This window comes from Gouania willdenowi, chromosome 16, assembly GCF_900634775.1.
Source record: "Gouania willdenowi chromosome 16, fGouWil2.1, whole genome shotgun sequence".
In the NCBI taxonomy this organism is placed as follows: Eukaryota; Metazoa; Chordata; class Actinopteri; order Blenniiformes; family Gobiesocidae; genus Gouania; species Gouania willdenowi.
The window spans coordinates 27,829,875-27,842,841 of record NC_041059.1 but is presented as its reverse complement, the minus strand read 5'-3'; the positions used below and the strand labels follow the sequence as shown (position 1 = coordinate 27,842,841).

The window sequence follows — 12,967 nt, the reverse complement described above, 5'->3', positions numbered from 1 at the left end:
ATAATAGAAATGCTGCCAAGTTAAATGGGGATTATTCTTGGACAAAATATAACAACCATCTCTTTAATACCTATATATATATATATATTTTTTTTTTGGAGGCTTAGGGTTGTTATTTACTGCAAAGGAAGAATTCATGTCATAGGACAGGGAGTTTGCAGCTTTATCTAATAAACAACAAAATGTACTAGTTTTTATTTGACTTTTTTTTCTCCAGTCTTAATGCATGGTTTGTTATTATATATCACAGTGTGTTTCAGTGTGTGGCTTTGTAAATATTGTAGAAAATGAGAGGATATGTTGATGTGTAGCTGATATGATGTATTATTATTATTATTATTAGTGCTTTTACAACTACCAGGCCTGCACAGCAGAAGGACATAAAGGAGAGATCACATATGAGCAAGTCAATAAAAAGAAGATTTTTATTATTTTGCATTTGAGTGTCATGTGTCTCTGGGTAACTTCAGCACCATCTTTGAAGGTGTGGGTGTTTCCTTCTCCAAAACCTGCTTTTTCTTAGAGGCAGGTGATTTTTATTTTACCTGAACCTACGCCCAATAAACCATGCAAACAAATCGCCTTCTGTGGCACCCTCAGAAGATCCATCTTCTACCCCTTATCCGTAGGTGGGTCGCGGGGGCAGCATCTTTAAAAAGGAAGCCCAGACTTCCACGTCCCTCAAGCCAGCTTGTGTAGCCAGGGAATGGATCACCCAGGCTCCCGCCTTGGACTGATGCGGACGGGCCCACTTCATCTTTATGGGGCTGTGCCCGGCCGGGGCCCATGGGAAGAGACCCGGCCATGAGGCACTTGCCTTTGAGTCCCAACCCCAGGTACTCAGAAGGTAACAGCTAAATTTGATGGTGTTACTAATTTTAGTTCTGGGTCCCTTTGTACCTTCAGCATCGTCTTTGATGTTTGCTCTCTATCACTATTGAAATTTAGAAGATAACAGATACATTTCAATAATGAAAAAGAGCAAACATCAAAGATGATGCTGAAGGCACACAAGGACCCAGAACTAAAATCAGTAAGACCATCACTAATGCCGGGTGATTTTTACCCGATATAATATATCCAAGTACTGGTCATCATTTTTGTATTGGGTACTGCTGTAATTTGTTATCCATCCATTTTCAGAACCGCTTTTGTCCTATTTCAGGGTCGCGGGGGTCTGCTGGTGCCTATCTCTGGCTCATACTGGGTGCTAGGCGGGGGTACACCTTGGACAAGGCGCCAGTCCATCACAGGGCAGCACACAGACAGACAACCACTCAACACTCACATTTACTCCTACGGGCAATGTAGAGACTCCAATCAACCTAATGCTGCGTTCACACCGAATGCGTCACAAAATGTTAGTGCGACCAGATTACATACAAAGTCAATGGATAGATGCGTAATCTTTCCTGTGCGGCGGTGCCATCCGATCCACGCATCAAGAGCGTTGGCCATGCGTGCGTGCTCTCGCTTTTTCGTCATATTCGCAAGAGTTGAAAATATTGAACTCCTGCGACTGTTTCGCATGACGAAAGCCAATCAGAGTCTTTGTTGACGATGACATCAGGCCGTCAACACAGACACCGGTCTGTTCACCCATTTAACCAAGGAGTAGAAGCTGTGTGTGACCACCTGGAGCTGTATGTCACGGCCTTTATAACCGGGACCGGACTAGGAATGATTTAGCGTGGAGGAGAATCAGTGAGGAGGTGGTAGTAGCAGGTAAAAGTTCTCTCTGTAGCACTGAGCTAGGATAGCATTAGCCGCTAATCACACCGGCTTTTTTCCCTGGTGGTTTAGATTTATGAGAGGAGAAAAATGAGCACAGCTCCTCGCTTCAGCAGGCAGTGAAACTCACCGACATATGAAACGAATGGGGAAATTTTTTTGATCCTGCGAAACCTTTCGTGCGACAGACGCATCCGGTGTGAACGTAGCATAACAGTCATGTTTCTGGATTGCGGGAGGAGTACCTGGAGGAAACCCACGTAGCACAGGGAGAACATGCAAACTCCACACATAATGGACCCAAGTGTCCACCCCAGGACTTGAACCCGGGACCTTCTTGCTGTGAGGTAGCTGTGCTTACCACCTGTAATTTGTCACTCACGGTTATGTTTTGGTATATTTTGTTGAGAAGCTCTTTTTATTGTGTATACTTTATCAAGTATAAGACACTTGGCATTAGTGATAGTGTTACTAATTCTAAGGATAGTGTAAGAACTAAAAGTGTATGTGCAATGTGGAAAAAGTAGGATACGTGATACAAATCAAAAATACAAAAAAAGGGGCGACAGGAGAGCGTAAACGTCTGTCTGCATGAGCAGGTCAGCTTTTATGCCCAAAAAAGGCCAATTAGGGCAACCAGCAACACCTGTGTGCAGTTAACAGGCAGGGTTGTAGCAGTGCCGTGAGGTGGTTGGAGGTAACAAAGATGTCTTGGGGGCCACTGGCAGCACTGCTCTCTCCCTAACCTCAGAAAGCACAAAGGGTTTACAGCCATCCTTTTAATTCCACTAATTAATGCCACTTTCCTCACAAATAGAAATTGTTTTAATAATAATAAAAAAAATAATCACTTCATAAATGTAGAAGTCCACCATTGTAAACGCCAGGTTGAGCCTGAAAATGGCTGCGAGGGGAACGCCACAAATTCAGCAAAATGAGTGCTTCCTGTCACCTGATGACATGAATGTCTTAATTACAACATTCTCTAAACGCTGAAGGCCCTGATGGCATTATTACGCCAAATATCCTACACTGCACACCTGCTAATCTCAATTTAAAATGGCTTCTTTATTCGAGACTGCACAAGGAGTAAGAAGCTCAATCTATGATACTGAAAAAACAATAAAAAAAACAACAGTTTTCTGTAATACAATTCTATCTTTATTTCTTTAAAAAATAAACCAGCTTTGTGGATTTCCAGTCATTCCTCGGACGTACAGTATCCCAGCCCAGTGCAGAAATTCAAGTGTAACAGTTGTTCCAGCATTTGATTAACAGCATTCAATAAAATCCCCCCAACAATTACAGAATATTAACAGAACAAAAAAAAAAACAGTTTTAGTCCCAAATCATGCAAAAAAAGTAAAAAAAAAAAATGAATTTGACAGATAGCAGATGAGTTTAAACAGAGACAGGTTTCAAACATGGACAGGTACCATTGGACAAAAAACAGTTCTTAGATACATAATAAAACAACAAATATAAAACATGAAATTAGCTGCTTTTAGAGTATATATACTTTAGATTTCTTAGAAATTAGTATCCATAATCTGTCTAAATATTTAAGGTTTCTGAGTGATCACCTGGTAGCCTAATGCCAAATGTGAAGTAATACTGAACGATTAACCTTAATCGCATCGATAATGAGGTTTTTATTACTGTGATAACCTAACCTCAGATAGATAGTGATAGTGATTTTTTCTTTCATCTCATTTGAGTGACACAGATGTTCGCCAATCAGAAATGCCGAGAACCACCTTCCTAGGCTGCTGGCCAATCAGAGGTGGTTACAGGACACGCTTGTAAGCGCAGCAGCGAGTCTCTGAGTGCGTAGCAATTACACTAGGGCCCTATAAAATCCACGTTAATGGAATCAACCAATGAAAACGGAATCTACTGTTGAACACGGAAATGGACAGAATCGGGTTGAAAAGCCGTCACCGTAAGGAAAAGGACGTTTTTTTATGCGGAAATGTCCTCCCCACTCTCATCCCATCCACTTCAAACACCATCTAAACCAACCAAAACACCTTCCAAACTGGCAAAAACAACACAAATCATCACTGACTCCTAAATCAGAGCCGACCAGTGCCCGCTTAACTTTAACGTGTCTGTAAAGCTCCGTCTGTTCCTCGTGTAGCGCTGCTGCGCTCCGTAAAAACATGAGCAGCTTTAATCAGTTTTACCTGACTAGAGTGTTTGAACAACATCTCATCAGAGCTACAGAAGATATGTGGGAACAGTTGTTCTGTTGTTGTGGAGAACATTGATGCTAAGATTGCAGAGTCTGAAACATTGTAGATCAATGATAACTTCTAATACTGTAAAATATTCTGACCCCTAGTGGTGAAATAACTGATGCATCCTTGCTAATCATTACGGCCTGGAATGATGTCATCAGGATCATTTAAATTAGGCTAATTTAAATTAAGTTGATCAAAACTTAATCAATAACCCTGATCAGATTCAGGAAACCATTGATCCTTGAGGGGAAATTAGGTGACATTGCTGCTCTCATACATCTTTATCTGACATGAATAATTAAAAAGGAGCAGTCAGAATAATCCATGTCAGTATAACTTATATTTACCTTTTAATTGTATATTACTCATTATTTTAAATTACATTTTTATTTTTGACATACATTTTTGATTAATAGTTTTTTTTTTAATTAGCATTTTTTTTGTCTCCCCCCAGTACAACTTATATCTTCATTTTAATTGTATCTTACATACATTTTTCTTTAAAAAAATGTATTAATATTTATTTTGTTTCCTCACAGGAGTTAAAAACTAACATTTTCTGAAAAAAATTACTAATATTTCTAAAAAAAAAAAAAATGATGTGGAAAAGATGGAATTTGGAAAAAAATAATAAAACGCATATACATTTAAATGTATAAAATAATATTAAAAATCATAAATCGAATTGCAATATCTGAGATTAATTGCAGTTAGATTTTTTGTCAAAATTATGCAGCCCTGATGTGAAGTTTAGCTAATTAGCTAGCTTCTGCTACATGCAGATGACAGCAGTGATTTAAAATGTAATTTAATATCACATCACTATGATAAGTGATATCCAACGTTTTAACTCTTTGTAGCATTATTGTGGTGTAGCAGAAGTAGCCTTTAAAGCTAATCAATAGCATTGTTCTTTTGACAATTACTCTGCTAGTATTTAAAACAATGATTATATTGTTTTATTTGTGATGTGGAAAATATGATTGTATTTATTTCTTTTGGCGGATTCATATAAAAAAGATGATTAGCATTGGTTGTTAGCATTATTATCCACATGTTGTGCCGTTTGTTCGCTGCAGGCCAGCAAACATTAAGCTGCTCCTGTTGTGATGTAAGACCAGTTCTGGAAGTGTTCCAGGGTTCAATAGGACACCTTTGTGGTCGTTTCTGTTCATAAACTTTGTTAGAAACTTAAAAGTGAGTGTCTTGAAGCTAAGGCCCAAAAGTACAGCTCATTCTGGTCCCAAACGGTTCGTCTGAATCTCATTGATTCAGCTTTATATACAGAAAAAGAACCTCATGTTCTTTAGTGAAAATAGGGTTGTTTTAACATTTTCCATGTCCCTGCGAGGCAGGATGTCTTTAAAATGCTTTTGTCTTGTTTACCTGCCACTCACTTGCTAGTGGAGTGTGTAGAGAAAAACACAGGTATTCCCATGGAGAAGATGTGAAAGCTAAACCTGTTGCTGTTATCGATCCATGCTCTGACTGAGCTGGACCAAAACATGAAAATAAATTCCACCTAAAGGCTCCATGTCCTACAAAATAAGTGCAAAATCCCTTTTGAAATGTTGACTTCAATCGAGCAACGACTGAATGCTCATAAATACCAATGTAACACAAAGAAATGTCCCTGAATGTGTGAAATCCACAAACCATAATCCCTATACACCTATCATGTTAATTGTTATTTGTTTTTCATTAATACTTTACAGTATATTTTAGTGTAACGCTGCTTTCTGGACCTTGAATAAAAGTGGAGCAGCTTCAGAAAACATTAGTGTTTATTTTTCTTAGTGGTTTCTCACCATTAAAATCCTAAACTGTTCATTATTTCATTTGCTGTCATTACAGGCAGCATTTACAGCTACTTAAAAGGCTAATTGAACGTTTGACCTTTTGAAAGAACAAGTTTAGATCAACAGGCATAATGAAAAAGCAACTGTAGTGGTTAGAGATGAATACCTAAGCTGTGGCTGGAGCCTCATGTCAGCCACACATTTCGTCTGCTCCTTTACAGCCAGAGGAGGAGAAAGTGTTCCACACATCAGGTTCTGAAACTCCAGCTTCTCTGGAAAGGCTGGGAGGGTTTCCTCAGGTTTAGGAACATGAGATGAGGTTTGAGGCGAACGTTTTTCCCCATCTTTACGGCGGCTTTGCTTTCTTCTGTGGGAAAGCGGCTGTGGTAGACGTCAGGGTAAGACTTCTGGAACTGAATAGAAAGACGGCTCTCTTACCACATTGTACAGAGCTTATAATATTTCAAGTTAGGGTGATACACAGTATCAGAATAAATATGAGATATTCTCTTCTTCTTTTTTATGTGTGGCTATTTTACGATGGCTGAGAAGTACTTAACACTTACAAATGCCACAACAAATGTACAATTTTGAAAACAAATTTACATAATTAGCTAAAAAAAATTACAAATAGCAAAACACTTTTACAAATGTTGAAACAAATTTACAATGGCGCATTGTGTAAAGTGTTTACTTATTTGTAAATTTGTTTTGACCTTTAGTAAAAGTGTTGGTTTTGTTCCCCTGAGTCCGAATATGTGTTGGGTTTTCTGACAGAGTCTGAAAGGGGCCCGCTGGAGGCCCCGGGACGTTGGTGTTTTCCTCTGCTAGGGTCAATGGATGGAATTATGACACGCCTTGAACATAGGAGTATTTTATTTTGAAAAAATTACCTCCCCCGTTTCCTTATGATTTCACACAACACATTAACAAATGACCGCAACACTTTTACAAAAGGTCAAAACAAATGAACAAATATGGAAACACTTTTACACTTACAATGCACCATTGTGTGCTTTGCTATTTTGTAAAGGTGTTTTGCACTTCTCAGCCACCGTACTATTTTGAGATTCACTAAATGTATTTTTACCTATTTTTTTTCTAACTTTCTAACTAAATCATTGTGAACTTCCTGAAACATGTGACCCACAATAGTAACTTTTGCCCTGATTTTACATTTCTGACACAGGTATAGCTATCAGTGATTTAGCCATTTTTCTCACCCGCTCAAAATGCCTAAATCAGTGCTTCTCAACGTGTGGGGCGCACTCCCGTGGTGGGGGAAGAAGGTATGACAGGTGGGGTGTGACAAACAGGAGGACATTTTCAACTTCAGGCCAATTTTCTTAAATGCCTTTCTTCATTGACAATAAAGATCATTAACACTATACAAAACACAAAGAAAGCAAACAGCCTAAAAATTAAAAGAGCATTAAATTATTAGACTGCATTAGTTATGCGACAAGGAACAAAATGTAACGTGGAACTGAAGTGCAAGAAAAATGATTTACGTCGGCATGTGAAGTGGAGAAGAACAATAAACAAACTTACTGACTTAAAAAATGATTTTCTTCTTAGTTTTCTTGAGCTTTTTGTCACAGATGGCAAACAATGTTTCTTTATTTTCTGTATTTTTGACGACTGCACATTTACATTTGTTATTAATGCAGGTGCTTAGTTTAATTTCGTTTTTGATTTATTATAAAACCCCCAAAGCTGGGGCGTCAGTATAATTTGTTCCTCCTTCGGCTCATTCCGCCTAGAATAGATTTTACATAACATAAATTTATTGGATGCTCTGACACATTGGATGGAATGACACAAGCATTTACCTCATCCAATTGACATCCTTGACATTTATTTTATTTTATTTATCCAGGTTAGCCACACCATGTCTTGTTGTCATGCATGTTATTTTGAAATTATGTTCTCTAATAAATTATAATAATAAAAAAAGAACCTAGTTTGATCTGTATACATGTCTTTTTATTTTTTTATTGCATGGGAGAGATGCCCCGCCCCCCCAAAAAAGGAAAAAAAGTAACTAAGTAACGTTTACTCTGAGTACATTTGAAGTGAGCTACTTTTTACATTTACTGGAGTAGATTTTTACACCAGTAACTTTACTTTTACTTTAAGGAGATTTTTTCTGTACTCTTTCCACCCCTGGCCTATATGTACCATAAATGTAACAATTTCATAAAATCATACTTTTTTCTTTGGTGTACATTCAAACTGTGTGATCTTTGAGATTATATCAGCGGATAGAGGCCCAGGGGAAAGTGTTATAAATGTGCTTTTAGGAGCCCATTTTTGAAATGTGTAGTTTTTTCAGCACGGCAGACGTCATTAACCTTTGCCACCATTGGATTATTACGTCACCTGATTGTCAAAAACAACGTGATCGGCTTTCATAACTCATTTAGGAAGTCTCCTAACAATTTTCTTAAAGAAAAGTGGAAAGGAAAGGAGATAAGAGGGACTATTCGGACGCAGCCTTGGATTGAAAGGATAGAGGGGTATAGTGAGTATTTAGCAATTATTAATTAGTATATCATAGATGCTCTTTGGAGATTTAATAGTATAGATTGGGTGTGTCTTAACTGCTCCAGGAGCCACACCCATAATCAAAGCACTTTTAGAATTTCCACCTAGTGGCAGGTCAACAACAACTAGGGGGTTTAGTTTACTCTTTAAGGACTTTAGTTAATGAGGGTGACAATATGGATTATTGTTGATATATCTTTATTTAAAAGCCTATTTTGCATTAAAATAGTAGTTTTATTAGAAACTACTTTCCCTATCTTTCTGCCTCTTGCACAGACTGCACTGGCTCTTTCACGCACACGTTTTGCGAGGACAGCATCCATCGAACGTGCAGCAGAAAAATGCAATCTGCTCAGAATGCCAAAAATACAAGTTCTTACTGAAGGCTGTTGCACGACTAATCTCTTCCAACATGCTCTATAGCAGCTGCAGAAGGTGTAGTGCTGCAACTAAGAGTATAAGGTCAGTCCAGGACACGCTACAGAACTCACACGTCCTGTCCTTCGAGAGGTGTAACATGTTGATGTAATGCAGCTGGACTTTGATCACGAATCGTGTTTCTGGTAAATATTTGTGAAAAAAATCATTTCTTTTAGACAAAATATAAACATAATTAAATTAAATAAGGATACGATTATTGGTTAATATCGTCTTGCCATAATTCAAATGTTAAGAGACTCAACCCTTTGTTGGTAATTTAAATAAACTTGCTACTACAAAAACTGCACCATAAAATCTTCTTGACTAAGTTCACCCTCTGTGTTCTTACCTGCTTGAGTCTTTTCCTTTTGTCCTTGATGGGAAGTTCTTTGTCTGCAATCAAACCATCCAGCAGCTCCTCTAAGGGCGTCTGAGTGCCAATAACTTTCTGCTCCTCACACTCCACTCTGCTAATCTGCTTACAGAACGCCGGAGAGGCACTGAAATCTGTATCTGATCCGGCATATTTGATCTGGTGGTGAGAGAGAGAAATACATATATATATATATAAAGTTATACTCATTTACAATTGAGTTATCACTCCTGTAGGAGCAGAATGAATGTAAATGGACTTGGTAAATGGACTTGATTTTATATAACGCTTTATCACCACACTGAAACAGTCTCAAAGCGCTTTACATATCAGCTCATTCACCCATTCGCTCTCACATTCACACACCAGTGGGACAGGACTGCCATGCAAGGTGCTAGTTGACCACTGGGAGCAACTTAGGGTTCAGTGTCTTGCCCAAGGACACTTCGACACATAGTCAGGTACTGGGATCGATCCCCCAACCTCTCGATCAGAAGACGACCCACTACCACCTGAGCCACGGTCGCCCTGAATGTAACTGTATTATTGTTGTGCACGTGCATCTAGTTGTACAAAGTGTAAGGGTCAAACAGTTTTTGACCGCTGAAGTCAACACTGAAAGCTAAACATTGTACATGTAGTACAGAAAGGCTGAACTTAAATGTGTGTACCTGAGTGGACTACTGTCGAGGTGAACTAAACGTGTTGTCACGTGCAAATAAGGCAAACGCTTGGACATCACTGATTTCTACCGACACAACAGACTGCATCAGTTGTTTACAGCGTGTCAAACCAACACACAAAGGAGGCTAACAAACACAAAGTAGCAGTTTTAGATTAGCTACAATAACTCCATTGTAACCAGTGTTCATTTTGACAACAAATTTAGATTTAGTTATAATCTTTTGACTAAAATGCAACTCAGTTTTAGTCAAAATTTAGCCTCTTTGGTTGGGTTTAACTTTGATTCCAGTAGCCATGTGTTTGATTAAGATATTGGCCCTTTAATTGTCCTGTTTTCGTTGGTTTTATAGTCCCACTCTGTGATGGATGGTTCTTTTATACTGTATGTCTCCAACTCCCCAGTCTAGGCATTGTGAGTGTTGGGGAGGTAGGTTTCTCCTCCTGTTTCCACCCAGAGGAAGCCCATCCTTCCTGATTAGCCTCCTTATGCACTTAAACTAAATGAAGTTACTGTGTGCCTGTCGCATCATTTGTTTTCAGTCAGTAACTTATTTAGCCTGTTGAGTGAGTTTTGTTTTTTTTTTTTTTCTTCCTTGCTTTGTGCTCGCACATATTTTTTTTAGAAACGTGTATAAAAATATAACAACATGGTATATTATGCCTGTTTGTTGGGTTCCTTTCTTTTCTTCTTCTATTTTTTTGTCATTTTCATCATCAGTGCTTTTTATACCTTTGCCGTAGTTGGATGAACTATCGGAGTAACCTTACCTATGAGTTTAAGTCAAGACAAAGTTTCATCCAAGTGGTAGAAATTTAGCTTCCATGGAGATTAATTCTATGATCCTGACCATGTAAACAGACAGGCTTAGTTCATCCTTTTCAATATTGATATATGCTGGAGATGTCTTCCTTTTAAAAGGGAGTTCTTAAGAATTTTATATTTTGACAGCGCTTCGAAATGACTATTGTTTTAATTTGCGCTATATAAACAAAGTTGAATTGAATATCACAGAGTTCCTGACGTCAAAAGCACTAAGAACACTTAATGTGGCAACAGTGTTTCTGTAATTAGTAGTTTGGCATTTTGTGGTTTCTGAGTCTTTTTGTGGTCTCTAAGTAACAAAACCTCGGCCTCAGCCAACTAATGGTGGACTCATGAATGTTAGATGTCTCGCAACGTTTGTTTCAGAGTTGTCTAAGCATACCAATTGTCTAAGCATACCAATGTGCCATTGGTATGCTTAGAGTGATTTTGAGTGAGGCGTGTAAAAATGCCGTAAATATCAAATGTTACCATTTGCTTCCATAGACCCCATATGTGCAAACAAACTCCCAATTTCTGATGCCACCACGATATTACTTAACACCTGCTACACCTATGTTAACTTGCACACCTGCTTGCCATCGCACAACCTCGTGTTTTTCAGCAAACAGCTCCATTGGTTAGAAATTACCAATTTAATTATGTGCCTCAGAGAAAAACTCAGCAGGACAATTACCCCCTTGTATAAACCACAAAGAAAAACCTGTGTTTGATTTGCTGTTTAGTGCATTTTTAGAAACTTGATGATTATCAAAGGCACAGCCAAACTAAAATCCAAGCAGAGGTTTGTTTGAATGATTACAGCTCAACTTCAATGTTGAAAAAAAAAAAAACCCAAACAAGAAAAAAGCCTCACAAAATGATTGCCTGATTATAGTGTGTAGGAAAAAAAAATCAACAGACACATCTTTCCTTACTTCTTCTCCTGTTTCTGCTGCTTATGTATCCCCCCATAATCTTTGATCTAACACATTGTCTTTTGAAGAAAACATGCATTATCCTAAACAGTAACACTTGGCTTGACTAAGCTGCTCCTTCAAGCTTCAATTCAGAGTGTTTTCCTGGATGTCTTAATTCCCATTTTATGAAACACATCCTCACCTCACAATAACCAACCAAAGTAGATTTTAACCTTTGTGCATCAAAACACCTCACATCACAACATGAGCATCTCATCCGGACACAGAAAAACACTTGAATTATCTACAGCTCATCAGAGACACTCACATGAAACAGTATGTCACATACTTGTTCACGCTCTTGTGCGCTCACACCACATAATAGCCCTTATTGTAGACAGTAAACCAATAAAAAGGGAAAACCAAGAATCATGTCAAGTGTCACGGTGACATCATTCAGACTTATGAACACAGCTGAGCCATTTCTATCTAACACCACCTCCTCAGAATTATCCATATTCTTAGCATATTCCATTGTTTTTGTAAGGATCATCAGATACTTATGTCATCATTTTTATTCACCCGCTCTTTTATCTACTATCTATAGTACATCGGACATGTTTTGTGGATGATAAATTATCTACGTAGCTTCATTTCCATGTTGCTGGGCACGTGAATAAGCCTTTTTACAATCTCAGAAATCTCGCTCTTGTTTATTTCTCGCACATGAGGTCAAAGGTCGAGAGGGATAAACTCGCCATGGCTGACGGTGTAGGCAGTGAGTCTGACAGAGATTTAGATTATTTTACCCGTTGAAGCGTCGATTCCTTTTTTGTGGAAACGTGGTATTGATCACCAAGGCAGAAAGACAGAGTTAGCTGCTAAAGCTAATGCTGCACACGAGCTGAAAATTCAGTGCTATTTCACTTATCGACCGGTTTAGTGTCCACAATTTGTAAAATAAATAAAAACAATAGCTTAATCAAAATAATTATGGACCGGGTTAGTGAATGGTATACCTCATAAATTTACCTTTCAAAGCGAGAACTCTAAAATACTGTCCTTTTTACTCTCGAAATTGTTGCTTGTCCCATCAATAACAATAATAACTATAACTGCAAGCAGTTATGAAAGGGGGCCAAACCTTTCCATGCAACTCGGCCCCCAGGTTTGGCGGAGCCCATGGAAGTGAGTCACGAAGGATGATGGGTTTGGGGCGAGTGTCAGGACACAGGCCAACGTGTCATTTGCAGTGTTGTAATAGTAATGGGCGTGGCCCAGCCCAGGCGATTCAGGAGTGGGCATGGCCAAGGTCAGAAGATGCGACTCTATTTAGGGAACACGTGGATATAAAGTTATGAAGGTGTGATTTAAAATGTGAAAGTTGTACCCATTATATTTTTGGTATGGGTGGTCTGTGTACTTTTCTATGTATTGCCTGTAATTTT

General features: G+C 38.5%; 1 protein-coding gene across 1 annotated transcript in view; it reads right to left on the bottom strand.

Annotated features, from left to right (window-relative positions):
* Positions 1-4,951: 4,951 nt before the first annotated feature.
* Positions 4,952-12,967, bottom strand: part of LOC114477890 (DEP domain-containing protein 1B-like) — a 32,439-nt gene continuing 24,423 nt past the window's right edge. The window contains 2 exon segments of the mRNA XM_028470558.1: positions 4,952-6,186; positions 9,090-9,272. Coding sequence (XP_028326359.1) covers positions 6,022-6,186; positions 9,090-9,272 — 348 coding nt within the window. The 3' untranslated portion in view covers positions 4,952-6,021.